The following is an 18,020-nucleotide window of genomic DNA, read 5'->3' on the forward strand; positions in this document are numbered from 1 at the left end:
AGTTTCTAAGTGACAGTTGTACATGGTTTAAAGTAACAGATCTAGCAGTACCTACCTGCCCTGGGCAATACGATCCAGTTCTGCAGCCTCATGCTCCTCCCTGTCTTTTTTGTGAAACTGGCTCCACGTGTCCAGTGCAGCGAAACAGAGGCTGCAGCGTCACCGCCCGTTCTCCTGGCACTGGTGCTTACATCCTTGACACCATGCAACCAGGAGTTTAGAACAGTGATACCGTAGCCTCTGATTGGCTGCAGTGGTCATGTGGTGTCTGGACCGTCAAGGCTGAGGACAGGTAGGTGCTGCTAGATTTGTTATTTTAATCCGTGTGCAGTTGTCATTGAAATTTAACTTAGTAACCAGACAAGTCCTATAAACTTTTCTCTAATCAAAGTATCCACCTTTAGTAATGATCACAGTGCTTATTTGCCTAAATAAATCCATATTCTTCACAAACTAGCTTCTTTTGTTCATTTCTGAAAAATGGACGATTTGGGTTGTGTACTGAAATTAATGAGCTGTTGTGTATAAGATATAAATCATAATAGCGCTTGGTTGGTCAGTGTGACCCTGTGCATTAGTTCTCTCATACTCTGTATTGTATGTTTTATCCCAAACCTACAGTATTTTATGATTCTTTTTTAGGTTGACGACTTTTTGCAAGCCTTAGTCCACTACGACAAGGAGCATATTCCTGATAACTGCTTGAAAGTGGTAAAAGAACAATACCTAATGAAGCCAGAGTTTGACCCAGATCAGGTTCGGGTCAAGTCACTTGCTGCAGCTGGTCTCTGTGCTTGGGTCATCAATATTGTGAAATACTACGAGGTAATTCTCTCTATTCCTAATTTCCATTAGTTGTACCTGTGTCTCACACTCTGCACAAAAGTAATTCCTTGTTGCTTAAAGACACTATACTTCCATGCATGAGAATCCAGTACCTGGTAAAAGGGCTGTCAGACAAGTCAATTCATAAGAAAGTGCAGGGTAACAGTTTATAAGGGCTCATGTCCACGGGCAAAATGTGATTTAAAATCCGCAGCGGATCTCCCGCGCGCGGATCCGCATCCCATAGGGATGCATTGACCACCCGCGGGTAGATAAATACCCGCGGATCGTCAATAAAAGGCATTTTAAAAAAAATGGAGCATGAAAAAATCTGGACCATGCTCCATTTTCATGCGGGTCTCCCGCGGGGACGGCTCCCGCGGGCTTCTATTGAAGCCTATGGAAGCCGTCCGGATCCGCGGGAGACCTAAAATAGGAATTAAAAGCATTTACTCACCCGCAGCGGGCCGCGAAGCTCTGCTCTTCCTCACGGCCGCATCTCCCTTGCTTCGGCTCGGCGGATGTGCCCGGCGCATGCGCGCGGCACATCGACGACGTGCCGCCGGCGTCAGGAATTCATCCGCCGGCCGAAAATGAAGATCCGGCCGTGAGGAACAGCTGACCTTCGCCGCCCGCTACGGAAAGGTAAATGCTTTTAAATTTCTATTTTCAGCGCTCATGTCCGCGGGGCAGGAGGGACCCGCTGCAGATTCTACCTGTAGAATCTGCAGCGGATCTGATTTTCCCCGTGGACATGAGGCCTAAGGCTGGAAAAGGGCATCCATTCACTACAGCCTATTATACTGCAGTGTTAATCCCGAGGAAGGCGAAGACTCCCATGGGATAGAAGCCAATTTTCCTTACTTCCCGACAGGCTATTATAACCCTTCTGATACTCCTTGTGCCTGGAGTAAGGCCAATGTCCATGTGCAGATTTGAATTGCAATCCGCAGTTCAAGCTGTCCATAGGGAAACATGGGCATCCGCATGGATGCGGAAATCAAATTGCAGCATGCTCCATTTCAGTGCAGTATCTGAAAGATAGACAGAAGCTTGCCACGCCCACTTTTGTGGGGGGAAAAATGCCAAACTTGTGGGATCATTTTTCTTCTTTATAGCGCAAACTAGTTGTAAGGTTGTTTAAGGGCTTATTCACACGACCGTATATACGCAGCTATTTAGCTGCATCCAAAAATTGCAACCATCTGAAGCACTGGATTCCAATGTATTCATTCAGATAGCTGATGTTTAGCCACGTAAAAAAATTGCAACAGGAAATATAACACATGGTCGCCGATTTTATACACTGTGTCCAAAGATAGGCTGGAAGCTGCCATAGACTCCTAAACTAATGAAATGTCTGCCAATATATTTTTACATGTGTTAATCTCTCATTAGCTGCATTGTTGCCGCTCACATGATTTGTGTGAAATCTACGCTCAAGAAAAATCGCAGCAAGCTCTATCTTGGCGTGTATACACACATAGTGTGTGGCAAGCAGCAAATTACGCTCCTGTGAGCCTGGCCTAAGTCGCTGCAGAAAAAAATGACGCACATATCAATTTTCCTTCTTATGCATTTAAAAAGCCACATACTTGGTTTGTAGGTTTTCCTACATTTAAGTTTCTGACTAGGGGGCTTCCTAGCACTGATCTGCTGGTCGCTTTTATGAACATGCACAAGCCCAGCTCCCCCTCCTCTGCTCTATTTCTGAGGCTGTGTTGCACCACCATGCCCACTCAATACTACACAGCTATCTGTCTGAGTAGTTGCTGATCGTTCCCCTCAGTCCTGAGAAAAGCAAAAAATTCACCCAGCATGAAGTACAGGCCTCTGTCATAGTAGCTTTCTTCTCTCTCCCCTCCTGGTCCACAGCAGTGTCATACAGCCCTCTGTATTAGCTCAGTAAATGCACGTTCACAAGACGGTAACAGGCTAGGGAAGGAGCTGAGAAACAACCCTTCAGTTTACTCTGACTGACAGGATGTGCTGAGATTTCAGTCCTTCAGGGTGGTTTCACACGAGCATATCCTTGTGCGCACCCCTGTACGCTCAAAAACACGTGTGTGACAGATGCAGCAAAGGAATCCTTTACTCCCAGAAACATCTGCCGCATGTGCACCGATATTAAAAGAATAGAAATCGTTCCTGTGCCTGGTGCCTAGCCGCAGGGAAAAGACTTAATACTCCGATAAAGATATCAAGTCCAAGTAAAATTTCTTTGTTAGCTATGCGTTTTGGCAAACATATTCTGCCTTTCTCAAGCTATGGATACATATAAAACACAGCGGGTTTCAAATACAAACAGAAACACTTACATTTCATGTGGTTTGTTAGTGCTGCTACCCAGCTTCAGAGTAATTGCAGGGATCTCTGATTTTGGCGTGGATATGTCATATGTTACTGGGAGTTTTGGAATGCATTGTGCGTTCCATTCTTTGAATAAACTTTATTAAACTTAATCAAAATGGACTCACGGTGATTTGTACTAACTTAAAGTTGTACCTTTAGCTGTAGTATTCTATTAATAATATTGCATGTTTGCAGCACCATCTACCTTACTTCATTTTGCTCACTATTATATCATATTGTTTAACATAATAAAACATATATGGTTTTCTTATATTATAATTTATATATCCTGCAATGCTTACTAATTTCCAAATTGTATATATATGCAATATAAATAATGGTATTCGCCATATATAAAATCAATTCACATACTATATAACAATTATAATAATATAATAAAATAATATAAACATCACAATGCATGATACATTAACATAAAAAGCAGATAAAACCTACTATGAGGTATAACCATGTAAATGTATAGTAAAAACTGTATACGTCATATAATAGTTTATTATTATGTATAAAAATCAAGTAATCACATTTTTTCTAATACTTCGTTTAAGCCCTGTGGCGTAAGGGTCTGGAGACGATAGATCCAATACATTTCCTTACGTCTCAGCTCCAATATAGGGCTGGACGCAATGCATTCTAATAGAGTGACAATGAGAGAACTACTGTCACAATTGTGTTCTTTTCCATAGTGTCTAGAGACACTGTGTTTAGGATAATCATTCTTAATATTCATGCGGTGCTGATTTATGCGGGTCTGGAGTGCATTTTTCATGTGGCAGATGCTTACTTCATCCCCGCGGGGGACACGGCAGCGGTGGACAGGTGTGTGTGTGTATATATATAATAATTTTTTTTTTACACTAAAATGGTTGTTTTTCAGGGAAGAGCTTATATTTACAGCTCTTCCCTGAAAAACAATTGAGGGGTGCCAGCAGCCCATTGCCTTCAACACTGCTGCCGGTGGCTCCTTTGAAGGCAATGCGTGCATTCCCTATGGTGCACGCATATCTTATCTTTACGGGCACGCACCTGTAAAACACGGACATGTGAACACACCATAGGGAATGCATTAGTTGTAATAGACTCGTGTTTTTGTGCAGGTATAAATGTAATATTAAGTATATTGTAAAAAGATAAAATGCTGAAACATTAAATTTTTGGGGGGGGTTTCCATTTCTTGTTTTTAAGGTATATTGTGATGTTGAACCCAAACGCAGGGCGCTGTCTCAAGCCAACATTGATCTCAAAGGAGCTACTGAAAAACTTGATGCAATTCGTAAAAAACTTCACGTAAGTTTATAACGATTTTATGCTTTTAAATGTGATGATATTAAAGTGAAAATACAGTTCTGAGACTGAAAATGATATGTAAGTCCGTATCTACAGGGGATGATTATCTGCTATGTCTTTCCCTGCTGTTTGGCTGATTAGGGCAGATCTGTGATCTGACTACAACAATTACACTCCAGCAAATTTTTGTTTGCTATTTTCTACCCAAGTAGAAAACCTGAAAAACCTCTTTAATGAATAATGTAAATGTTCCTGTGTGTGCATTGTGTATACCTGTTTCCATTGATCTGCCAAATATGAGCAGACCGCCATCTTGGCTTCTTCCACGCTGATCTTGTTCCCATAATGCAGTCTTATGAACACTCTATATAGCCTACATTTCCCATTATACCTTTGGCATAGAGAGAAGCAAGGAGGACAAAGCTTGGTGGGGGGATTTGATGGATGCTGATGGAATTCTGTATGTCTCAGAATGGGGATGGCATGACCCTGGTGCCCCATAATTTAGGGGGACACATTGTGTGAATGCAACTAAGCTAGGATAAAACAATTTTCACTGGTTGACTATTTGAGCTACAGTAGCATTACATGTCCATAAAAATTTGCTACATAGAAGGCTATAGACACCTTTGAGGGGGCAAATTTTTCACTTAAATGTATGTATTTTGAGCTGACAGTCATTTTTGCGATAGGGTCTTTGCAAAACAGTGTAACATTTTTGATGAAACCCTATTTGAAAAATGATTGTCAGCCCAAAATACATGCATGCATGTAAGTGGATACAGAATACCCCCCAAAGGTGTCCACAGCCTTTAACTACGCACCTCATGGTTCAGCCCGCTGCTCTCTCCTACCCAAAGCATTTCTGCCTGCTCAGATTCACTGCTATGTATAAACTCAAATCTATCACAGGCTCAATGTCCCACATCGTAACAACCTTGCTACATTTTCCTTGTACAGGTGATTTGTATATGGTGTCATATCTGTCAAAATTAGTCCACAGTATGGAGGCGTGACACTGATTTTTAATTGAACATTAAATGTGTTGGTATGGCACGAGCATTTCATAAATGAGTAGATCCATTTTACATTTCAAACACCTAATAAACATCTTTTTGTTGTTTATACTGTAGGATTTGGACAACAATTTGAAGAGACTAACACGGTCTTTTGAGAAAGCAACAGCTGAGAAACTCAGGTGCCAAGAAGAGGTTAATCGTACAAACACCACTATAGAACTGGCCAACAGACTTGTCAAGGGACTCGAGGTTAGTAATGTTCATCTTTGAACGACTGCCTGTTCACAGTGAATGAAGGCGGGCGGCTGGAAGAGATCTTTAGCGCGTTCCGCCTCCATTCACTGAACGATTCCCGCTGCTGTGTAAAAGCACAGGAACAACAGTTCTTGGGACAGCTGTCATATGCTTGTGCTCCGAACTGTCGTCCGGTGTAAAATAACCCTAAATGCAATGTAATCACTATCACTGTGTAGAGTCGGTGTCTGATTATTATGTGGTGACCGCATTATTATGAGGTATCCGAGATCCTAGAGTTAAACTGCTGGATCTAACTTAGCCCACTGTTATAAAAGCTGTCTTGTAAATATGGTGCCTGTGAGAAGTTGGATAGATGGATTTTTTACTGGTGGAGGAGGGGGAAGATGATGAGTTTTGAAGCCCCTAATCTTTTCAAACTTTAGCAACATCCCTGGTTGCTATTATTGCATGGGTGGGCCTCCCAACACACCCAGTGAAGCTGCAGAAAGCTCAGAGCAGACCACAGCTAGCAGTTATCAAGTGCGGTAATGTGGGGGTAGGGGGGGCCTAAGCTGAACATTTTCACCCAGGCCCTTGAGTCTTTACCAACGCCCCTGTTTAACACCTTTATTACAGATAGTTTCCAGATTCAGCTGAGCCCTTTTGGACATTTATATAATACTAGTAGAAAGCCTGACCCAGGACAGCGACTGTAATCAGGAAAAGTATTCAGTGGAATTAGGAATAATAGTTATAATACAAAGGTATTAGATATTTCCAATGCACAAAATACTCAGGACAAACCGATCCATTTGCATGTTGCCCCACCTATCTACTTTTGTAGACACTGGTGGAATTTTTCTAAAGTCTCCTTAGGGCTTTCTTTTATTCTTAGCGCATTTAATTAACTTCCAGTTAAGTTTGTTGTTATGGGTGGGCCATAGAAAATTAGCCCGGCACCACTCTCTTATGAAAGCTCTCTAAAAGAAAAAAATCTTTGTTGCCCATAGTAACCAATCACAGCGCAGCTTTCGTTTTACCTCAATGGTATAAGAAATGAAAGCTGTGCTGTGATTGGTTGCTATGGACAACAAAGACAGGTTTCCTTTTAGACAGCTTTTATAACAGCTACTTCTCCGTTGCCCACCCTGTAGATGTTATGGTGATGATGAGTGAATGTGAGGCATAGCATATGCATACCTAGAAGGTGAGTGAGGTCAATTCCCAATTATTGTTATAAAGACTTGATTAAAGAGTCTGACATTGATTTGCAGGAATGCTGCCATCCAATAAGTGGCGCTGCAGAGGTATTGTTCCTTATTTGCATATATTTCCCAGAGGAGCATGAATGGCCTTCTAAGTCTCCCCACTCACCTACTATGTGGTCTCCTTAAGGAGAGTTGAAACCCTTCCCGATCTATTTTTCATGCATGCAAAAAAAAAAACACAAGCAGGTCCAAGTGAAGTCAGTTTTGTCACAAACCATAGAAAACGGTGCTAATACATGTTCGCAGTGGTTTTTTATACACAACCATAGACTTTAATGGGTGATTTTTGTCCTTAAATGCAGGCCAAAATAAGACATACCATGATATATATATATATATATATATATACGCAACTTCGATCCCCATGAAACCGCACGCCTGAATAGGCCAATTCATTTCAATTGGTTCGTTGTGCTTTCTGTATTCCGTAAGAAATACGGACAGAAAAAACACCCTTTTGAATGGGCCCTTAAAGCACTTGAGGAGCTGTCCAGAGGAGACAACCCTTTAAGTTATACCAGGTTTCATCCGGTCAAAGCCTCTGCCATAGAACTCTTATTCCTCGCAATGGTTTAACGTCTAAACAAGTTAAGAAGCGAGATCTATTTACAAACGGAATATATAAGCTTTAATTTGAACACCTGAAGAAAGATATCTGGAAGTTTATTTCTCATCGCAGAGAGCCGAGAGCGGATAAATCAGTAGAATAATTCAGGCAGTTTATATTTAATCATTAACTAACTCCTAAGCTAAGCGGCTGTTAAAAATTAGAAATGGGTCATCTTAGCCAAGATGACATTACAAGCAATCTATAATACATTAGGATGAGATTATAGTGATTTTTAACTGTCTGGAAATGTATTACACTGCATGTTCCTACACTTAAACTCTTGTTAGCCAATGTCACTTTTGATTTATGATGCATGGTTGGTATGTTGAAATTATTGAAGATTCAAATAGATGATCATTCCATGTTTAGAAAATCTCCAAGTTTTTTTAAAAGTTCTCTTGGAGATTAAAGAAAGAATTTTCATAGTTGTTTATAACTTACTCACCAGCAGAATTCTGTAAATGGATGCTACAAGGGCTTTTTTCCTTTCTGAAAGAAGTGAGTTTTCTGCAGGGTAGGTGATAAGTTAAAGTGGCAGACTTACTTATTGGCTTCTAATAACATCCTGATTACTTCAGATGCAGCAACTGCTGTAGCTACAAATCTTTTATTTCTCAGCGCTTCCATCACTTCTGATGATTTAATTGCTACTGAACGATAGCAGACCGGTATTAAATAAACATATTTTCATTTGCAATGCCTTAACGAAACTCGTTGGAGTCTCAAAACGAGATTAGATATGATAAGGATGTGAAAGTTTATCTGTGATTGAAACTAGCATTATATTCTTAAAGGCTTCTTCACACTTCTTCATATTTGCGCAAAATATAGGCGTGCAAAACACACAGAATAGCACCCATTGATTTCAATGGGTTCGTTTACATAAGCCTATTTTGCGTTGGTGGAAAAAAGTAGGTCCTGCTCTATCTTTCTGTGTAGGCCCCCCATATAGGTCTGTGAGAGGTGTACAAAGGGGAAGCGTAAAAAAATGCGCAAAACCTCTGGGAAAAGAATAGATTTGGATCTGATTAGGCTAAATAGCCTTTTAATCCACAGGGAGGGTGTACCCCGCGCGCGTGAAGTGGCCCTGATGCGCAAAAACTACAGTACTGTGTGCAGATACATGCACAAATGTACCTCATACAACATTGTTCATTTACAAATCCGTTGCGCTGCACAAGCATTTTTGCGTATGCCGTTGTCTGAATAAGCCCTCAGGAATGCGGCCATGTGATCTGATGCATTGGAATCCGATGCATCAGATCACAGCGTATATCAGCCGGCCGTGAATACGAACGGCTAATATACGCTCTTGGGAAAAAGCCTTAGAATGCGAAAATCAACCAATCTGGGCAACCACGATCAAAGCCTGGTCATCGGTGCCAGACAAGGATTTCAAAATCTGCCAACTTTTTCTCATGTGACAGTGTCGAAAGTATACCGAGAGCGGTGTGATCAAGGAAAAATATCTAGGAGTTCCATGGACATAAACAACCTGACAAAAGGGGATAGGAGGAAGATGCTAAGAATTGTTCTAGGGAACAGGCGGTGCTCAGTCACACTAAGTGCAGTCAGATATAACTTTGGTGCTCCAGCTAACATGTTTGAATGCACAATTCATCACTCCTTATCATGAATGAGTTGCAACAGCAGACGACTAATTCAAGTGCCATCGCTACAAGAAACAGAAAGACAGGACTCCAGTCGGCGAAACAGCACAAACATTGGGTAACAGAGCAGGAAAAACATCGCCTGGACAGATTATAATCCAAATTTCTGTTGCACCGTGCTGATGGGAGGTCAGAATTTGGCACAAGCAGCATGAATCAACATCTAGTGGAATCAATGCCACGACAAGTAGCCACGGTTCTGAAGGCCAGAGCTCCAATGTGTTGCTAGCTAGGTGTTTCTACTAAAGTACCAATATATATGTATATTATTATGGGGAGTTCTTTTGTTATTATATGATCAATACAGCACAAGGTATAGAAAGGTATAACTCCTTTACCCTAAACCCACTCAAAATGGGAGATTTCAGGTTTGAGAACAAGTAAGCTCAATATCCTAATCAAACAAGTGATACAAGATTCCAGATAGTTAAGATCCTTTGACTGTTCCTGCACCATCCTGTGACACGAATATATAAAGTGCTCCTCGGTAAGGAAAAATAGCAGTCAGGGAATTAGATTTCCCATAACCACATTTGTATCCCATGTCAAGACTCATGGTACAGATAAAGAAGACCTTCACTGTTAGGACTCACCCAAAGACTAGACGGCTCAGTTTCTGTTAGGGCTCATTCACACAAACATATTTTCACCACAAACTACGTGTGCGCACGATGAATGGAGTCAATGGAAGTACATTGATTTTCATTGATCCTGTCATATTTGTGTATATATATTGCATATAATACTCGCGTAAAAAAAAGAATGCAGGATGTTCTATTTCACCGCATAGTACGTGCATACAGCCCTGTTCTCTATGAGTTGCGTATAAACGCTGTACATATGCAGTGCATTGCATATTGCAACGCATGATAGTGTCCGTGAAATACGTTGTCATGCGCAGTGCACCATCACTGCCATATGCAGCAATTACGACTCACATGGTGGCAAAACGCTGCGTAGTACACACAGCGTTTTACACGTACGGCCGTAGGAAGGAGCCCTTAGTCTACATAGAAGCACAGAAAATTGACTTTAGAAAAAGACCCCCCCGGTCCATCTTGCCCTCCCTTATATATTATTTCCTTTTCATTTCTCTCTTAGGATAGATCTATGGTATCCCAGGCTTGACTTCATCTAGTGTTGATTTTCAAACTCTATCTGCTGGAAGTGTTTTCCAAACATCCACTACTCTATCAGTAAAATAATATTTCCTGATGTTGTTTTTGATTTTTTTTCCCCAACTAATCTCAGGTTGTGCCCCCTTGTTCTAGGGATTAGTTTCCTAATAAATACACTTCCCTCCTGAACTTTATTTATACATTTAACATATATAAATGATTTCATCATGTCCGCTCCTCTTCCTTCTCTCCTCCAGGCTATACATATTAAGTTCTTTAAGTCTTTCCTGATAATTTTGGTACTTGAGACCTTCCACCATATTTATAACCTGCCTTTGGTTTCCAGAACATAACACAGTATTCCAGCTATGGTCTCGGCAGAGCTCTATACAACAAGATCACAATCTCCCTCTTTCTACTGGTTTATACCTCTAGCTGTGTAGTCTACTTGCTTTCTTTACTGCCGGACTGCTGCTATATATAAATACTGGGACAAAAAGAAGCACTTTATTTTCAACCTTTTTTTCCTAGTCTGAAAATATTCGTTGGAGTGAGTCTATCAAAACTTTTGAAGCTCAGGAGAAGACATTATGTGGTGATGTGTTGTTGACTGCTGCAGTTATATCATACGTGGGGTCGTTTACAAAGCGCTACCGTCAGGAGCTTCTGGAACAAATGTGGCTTCCTTTCCTCAAGTCTCAGAAGGTAAAATAATCTGAGCCTGTATCATTCCTGCACTCGCAGTTTACTACACTTACTGTAGACACAGCATGGCATATCTACAAATGTGCTGGTAAGGCGACCTTCAGACAAGATGACCATCAAGGCCAATGTCTCGTCTCTTACTTTTTTCCCCTCTTTTATTAATTCCTTCCGTTTTTTTTCATCTCACTTAGGGCTCATTCACACTAGTGTACAGTTCCGGTGTTGGAACACAGAGACAGAATTAAAAGGAAATTAAACGGTTCATTTTTTCCGAATTTATTTCAATAGGCTTTTTAAAAAAAAAAAATCAGAGTGAAAGTTTTCAACGCAGTATACAGCGCTATTTGTTACATGTGCTCAAGTGAATCCGGCCTTATGGAGTAAGAAGCCTATCTGAGACCTAATGCCGAAATGAGAAATGCTCACTTTGGTATCTTTCTCCCTTTTTTGTATCCATTTTGGTGTTTGTTTCAATGAATGTTCTGTATAATTCTGCAGTCCTTAACCATTTAACATAATGTAATACTTCTACTTTTACAGTTCAGAAATAGAGTTTTACTAAGCCACCTTTTCTCCATTCAGGTTGCGATTCCAATATCTGAAGGTCTGGATCCAATTGCCATGCTGACTGATGATGCTACAGTAGCAGCCTGGAATAATGAAGGTTTGCCTGGAGACAGAATGTCAACAGAAAATGCCACCACTCTAATAAACTGCGAGCGATGGCCTCTTATGATAGATCCACAGCAGCAGGGCATCAAATGGATTAAGAATAAATACGGAGCTGCCTTAAAAGTTATAAATTTAGGACAGAAAGGGTATGTGTATAATACAAAACCTAACAGGACAGGCTTGTTATTTGTGCAGAAATACATTTATTTTGAAGATGCATCGAAGGGATTTCATTTAATGTTTGTGCAATCAGAATGCCCACATAGAATTGCTGTTACTTTGTCTGTCCACTTTCATGTCAGAGAAAAGGAATATGAGAAGTTACTGTGTTATCAGGGCACTCGCAGGACGGCTTGTCTTGTCAAATAGGAGTCACCGAGGGAATACTAAAGTGCAACTCAGCCCAAAGGTCTGACTTCTGGGAGGCTGACTGGCTCTCACAGATACTTATGCCTGAACCATTGGTACACCAAAATTATGTAAATATGCCCCAAAATGTGATAGGGACTGTAGTATCTTTTACTGCCTGCATTTAGCTTTCTTTACTGTCTGCATTTTGTGAAAGATCCTGTAGCAGAAAGAGTGACTGCAGACGAGCGTATGTGCAGAGACACTCGCCTCAGCGCAACTTATTTGTGCAGTGAACGAGGTTGATTAGACACATAGTACTGTACTTTTTTCGCTTGTAGCAGTATATGTAAAACGGGACACATGGTAGCATTTATAATGTAAAAGGGGTCATAAAGTGGCATGTTAATGTATAAAGGGGCACAAGGTGGCATAATATGTAAATGGGGGCATAAGGTGGCAATATATACAAAAGGGGGTACCATGTGGCATATGTAGAAGGGGGCACAAGGTGGCATATTAATGTAAAAGGGGGTACAAGGTAGAAATTAATGTAAAAGTGGGCCCATGGTGGCATTTAAAATGTAAAAGGGGGCACAAAGTGGCAAATATAATGCACAAGGTGGCATATATATGTAAAACGTGGCATTTATAATGTAAAAAGATCGTTCCGTCCACCTCCGTTCACCTTACACAGGAGTCTCCCAGACTGAGCAACCCCAGTTTACACCGAGTGAGAAGCCACCTTTTTCAGGAGCTGAAATGCAACAACTAGAGAAAACTGAATGACTTCTGGCTTAGTGCCCTGTCAGTCTCCATGTGTACAAGTTCTGACTGTAGCCCAAATAATCGCTCACTCATTTGAGTGATTGCAGGGCAACTATTGACCCATGTATAGATACCGTTATATGTTATTGGTAATGCTGATCCTGGTATAGCAGGTTTCACTCAGTCACTGTATTGAGGTAATATGAAAGAGTGTGAAGGGTAATATAAATGGTAAGCGTATTTGCACCCTCTATATATGAATTGGGATATTATTTTAGTTTCTGGTCTGGGATAACATATCGAGGCTTAACTGTTTATTACACTGTTCCTAAACCTGAAAGAGTAAGGGCACTAATGACCTAGTGAGGCTACTATTGTTGTTATACGCAAGTCCTAGTGGGTGCTTAGCTGAACTCTTACATGGGATGGTGCTAGTGAAGTTTTATGCCCAAGGGGGACAAGAGTGGATTTAGAATTTTGCTACGGGTTTCAGCCTTTTTCATATTATATACTACTTTTCATGGGGGGTGCCACGGCACACTCTTTGCACAGGGGCCATCAGGACCAAGGCACACTGTTTGCACAGGGGCCATCAGGACCAAGGCACACTGTTTGCACAGGGACCATCATGACCAAGGCGCACTGTTTGCACAGGGGCCATCATGACCAAGGCGCACTGTTTGCACAGGGGCCATCAGGACACAGGCACACTGTTTGCACAGGGGCCATCATGACCAAGACACACTGTTTGCATAGGGGCCATCAGGACACAGGCACACTGTTTGCACAGGGGCCATCATGACCAAGGCGCACTGTTTGCACAGGGGCCATCAGGACCAAGGCGCACTGTTTGCACAGGGGCCATCATGACCAAGGCACACTGTTTGCATAGGGGCCATCAGGACCAAGGCGCACTGTTTGCATAGGGGCCATCAGGACCAAGGCGCACTGTTTGCACAGGGGCCATCATGACCAAGGCACACTGTTTGCATAGGGGCCATCAGGACCAAGGCGCACTGTTTGCATAGGGGCCATCAGGACCAAGGCGCACTGTTTGCATAGGGGCCATCAGGACACAGGCACACTGTTTGCACAGGGGCCATCATGACCAAGGCGCACTGTTTGCACAGGGGCCATCAGGACACAGGCACACTGTTTGCACAGGGGCCATCATGACCAAGGCACACTGTTTGCATAGGGGCCATCAGGACCAAGGCGCACTGTTTGTATAGGGGCCAGCAGGACCAAGGCGCACTGTTTGCATAGGGGCCAGCAGGACCAAGGTGCACTGTTTGCACAGGGGCCCTCAGCACTCTATGCCGACCTCTGATACTTTATTATGATGTGAAATATGGGCATCCACCTTACAAAACCTCTTCCCTTTCCTAGAACCTTATCCTTGCAATATTCATTATGAGTCATAATCTCATCGACAACAAAAATAATGTTATGCTGGCTGTATTAGTCTTTATCAGCAGCTCTCAATGGAGCATTTAACAGATTGAGCACAAATACAAACGATTTCCTGTTTAGTGGCTTCTTCTCCAATATGTATGTAGTAAATGAGGTGCCCTTTTTAGATTATAGATTTTAACGGAACATTTATGCTACGTTCACACAAAATTACATTTGCTAAACACCAGTCTTTTGATTACTCTTAATGAATTGATGTGTGTAAGGTTACAGATTTTATCTCTCACTTATAACTTATACTCGGTTGGATTGTTTTAGAAACTAATGCAAATTGTATTTCTGTTTTAGGTAAGCCAGTCTTGGCTTCTATGATATAGTAAAACATTAGTACAATGAACCCAACTCCATCATTTTCTTTTCTGTTTGCTTATCAAATAGAGATGAGCGAGCGTACTCGATAAGGCAAACTACTCGAGTGAGTAGTGCCTTATTCGAGTACCTGCCCGTTCGTCTCTAAAGATTCGGGTGCCGGCAGGGGGCCAGGAGCGGCGGGGGAGAGCGGAGAGGAACGGAGGGGAGATCTCTCTCTCCCTTCCCCCCCGCTCCCCGTCGCAACTCTCCTGTCACCCGCGCTGGCAGCTGAATCTTTAGAGACGAGCGGGCAGGTACTCGAATAAGGCACTACTCACTCGAGTAGTTTGCCTTATCGAATATGGTAGCTCATCTCTATTATCTGAACTTTCAGGAATATATCCAGTCACAAGTAGAGGTGTTCTTCTTGGTTGACGAGTTTCCAGAATTTTTAAGTTTTAGGGCGCCCTTCACGGACTTCACAACATGTCAGATCAGGATGTAATTAATGTTCATAATGGACCAATATAGACATATATTATACGACCGGAACGCAGGGAAATAACCGAAATAGAAACACGGGAATACTACCTTTTAATCATTTTTTGTGTGGCGGGCTCTGCCTAAAAACGTGGCGAACCCTAGTTGGGGCAACCCTACGTCAGGAACCTAATCTGACCCTAGATGGAGGATAGGAAATATATTTAATGCAGATGGAAAGAGCAATGTCTATAACACAGTATTTGGTAGAAGTGAATAAGCCATGTCATGAGGGACATAAATAGTAAAAAAAACATAATTACATACATAAGTAAAACAAAATTACAGAATAAAACAACAATATATACATAAGAAAGAAAATAACCCAAAACCGTCGCTATAAGCATCCTGTAATCCAAAACTATACATATTATATATCAAAATGTCCGAAACAAAATGAGGAACCCGTTCCCATACTTTATTTTTGCATAAATATACTGATTAAAAAAAAGATATTTTAGAAATCGCCCTATATGTCACAGAAAAAAAATGCAGCAAAAATAATTTTGGTAGCTGAAGGAAAAGAATAGGGCAGTAAAACCACCACATCCCTAAAAAGTGTACCTTAAGGTACAAAACAGCCTGGGCCTTAAAGGGTTTAAAGATGACGAAACGCAGGGTAGCAAAAAAGATGATTCATTTCATTTCCCCAATAATAGACTTTGATGCGGGGAGGTTTCCACAGTTTTAGGCTAATGTGTTTGCTGAGCGCGTTCCGTGTGTCTTTTATACCCATTTTGCGCGTTTCATACAATTCGTCTAATTATTCAGTTGTGTTTTCTTGTTTCACTTCTACTTTTATTTTTACTTTTTAGCTATTTGAATAAAATTGAAAATGCATTGGCATTGGGTGATATCGTGTTAATCGAAAATCTGGATGAAACCATTGATCCTGTACTTGACCCTCTTTTGGGAAGAAACACCATTAAACGTGGACGGTAAGTTTTGCTTCCATGAAATATAGTTTAGCTACTGTATTATTCATTGGTAATATTGTGCATTCCTATCCATAGGATCATTTTATATTTTAACATACCAGTCGTATTACACTGTACTGCTTCAGGATCCTTCCGGGCTTGTTTTGGTTTAGTCACATGTTAGGACATTTCACTTCAGTGGACCATATTGTATGCGAGGTCCTACAGATCCAACTAATTTCTGTATATGCTACACACATGCACGGTGTACACTCTCGTAGAGACTATATGTAGCTGACTTTGAACATCATATGCAAAAAAGGAAGACGGAACAATACTTCTGCAGCGCCACCTATTGGATGGTGGCATTCCTTCAAATCAAAGTGACTTTCTAACAAGTCTTAACCATGATTGGGAATAGGAAACCAAGCCAGATAACCATGCATATACGAGTACAGCGGTTTTGGGGTGTTTGACCCTCATCAGTGTGCAGCAGGCTTCTATCTTAGTTTGTGAGAGGCCTATGACATGGGTCATGAGGGGTGTTGTGTCTCCTTAAGGAGAGCACCCAAAAAGTGTGGGGAGACACCTAGGGGGTGAGTGGGTTGGGGGATGGTATAGTTTCTCCCCAAGGAGAGCATGAATAAGAGGGTGTGGGTACACCTAAAAGGTGAGTAAGGAGACTTATAAGGCTATGCTAGCTCCTCTGGGTAATTAATGCAAATAAGAAAGATGGAAAAATACCTTTGCAGCGCCACCTATTGGATGGCAGCATTCCTGAACATTGTATGACATGCTGCCTGCAGTTTGTACAGCATATACAAGCTGCCAGGTTCCCTTCAACTACAATTTTCTCTGGGATCCCTTTTTAAATCTATATGATCTATCTATATCGTATAGCAATGGTCTTATTTGCTGCGATGTCCCAAATATGTAGAAATGTATAGTTTTGTTTTTGTGCATTATCATACTATCACTTCATTAGGAATACCTACTCAATAAGGGATTGGTCTGACTTTTTGGGTGATTGCAGTAAACATATTCCATACTCCACTCGACCCATGGCCGCAGCAGCAGATAAGTGGGAGCAGATCTAATAGGGCTGTCCAGCATATCCCAAACATGTTCAATGAAATTAAAGTGCAGGGAGTTTAGGGGCCAGGGCAGTGTGAAGAATTTATTGTTCCTCCAACCTCCAACCACCGAATGGGCTGCATTTTCAGTGATAGGTTCCCTTTATATATTTTAGTATTTACGAAACTTTGCACACTCCAAGTTAAACGCATTTCTTTTATTAATTTTTAAGTTTATTGAGCCAATCCAGAATATGAATGTTTTTGATCTATCGACGTTCATCAGACCATCTACACAAATGAAAATAGTATTTTAGAATGATGACAAAAACCACACAATGTACTAGTAGAAAATAGTGAATATCCCAAATAATGAAATGGGTCTTATTTGTGGCATAAGAAAGCCCAGTAACAAAACCATCATACTGACATGTGGTTAGTATAAAAGTATATAGCAAATCGAACATAAAACCAACTGAAACTACTATCCAGAGCATAATATCCAGAAGCAGAGGGAGAAGAGAGAAGAGGGAACAGCAGAACAAGAATTAAAGCACACTTACACAATTCACTATCTGTCACATGATGTATATAGAAGATGTACAGCAGCTGTAGATATAGCAAGTATATTGCTTGGAGTACTGGAGCTAATATCAGATTTGTATACAGCTCCTTAAATGCAAAAGAGAGCATCTGCCTGCATAACGACATGTGCGGGGCCGAGGGAAGGAGCAGCACATTATACAAGCATGAAGGATATAGCTGAGGTGCAAGCTCACAAACAAACTGACTGCTTCCTAAAAGGACAATATATGCACAAACAGTATAA

At 41.3% G+C, this 18,020-nt stretch overlaps 1 protein-coding gene across 1 annotated transcript in view; it reads left to right on the forward strand.

Moving 5' to 3' along the window:
* The window catches only part of DNAH11 (dynein axonemal heavy chain 11), a 270,457-nt gene that overhangs the window by 218,657 nt on the left and 33,780 nt on the right, over window positions 1–18,020 (forward strand). Inside the window, exons 62-67 of the mRNA XM_066584695.1 lie at window positions 643–825; window positions 4,381–4,482; window positions 5,616–5,750; window positions 10,936–11,109; window positions 11,692–11,927; window positions 16,017–16,139. Of these exons, the coding sequence (XP_066440792.1) occupies window positions 643–825; window positions 4,381–4,482; window positions 5,616–5,750; window positions 10,936–11,109; window positions 11,692–11,927; window positions 16,017–16,139 (953 nt within the window). The remainder of the gene's footprint in view (window positions 1–642; window positions 826–4,380; window positions 4,483–5,615; window positions 5,751–10,935; window positions 11,110–11,691; window positions 11,928–16,016; window positions 16,140–18,020) is intronic.

This window comes from Eleutherodactylus coqui, chromosome 12, assembly GCF_035609145.1.
Source record: "Eleutherodactylus coqui strain aEleCoq1 chromosome 12, aEleCoq1.hap1, whole genome shotgun sequence".
In the NCBI taxonomy this organism is placed as follows: domain Eukaryota; kingdom Metazoa; phylum Chordata; class Amphibia; order Anura; family Eleutherodactylidae; genus Eleutherodactylus; species Eleutherodactylus coqui.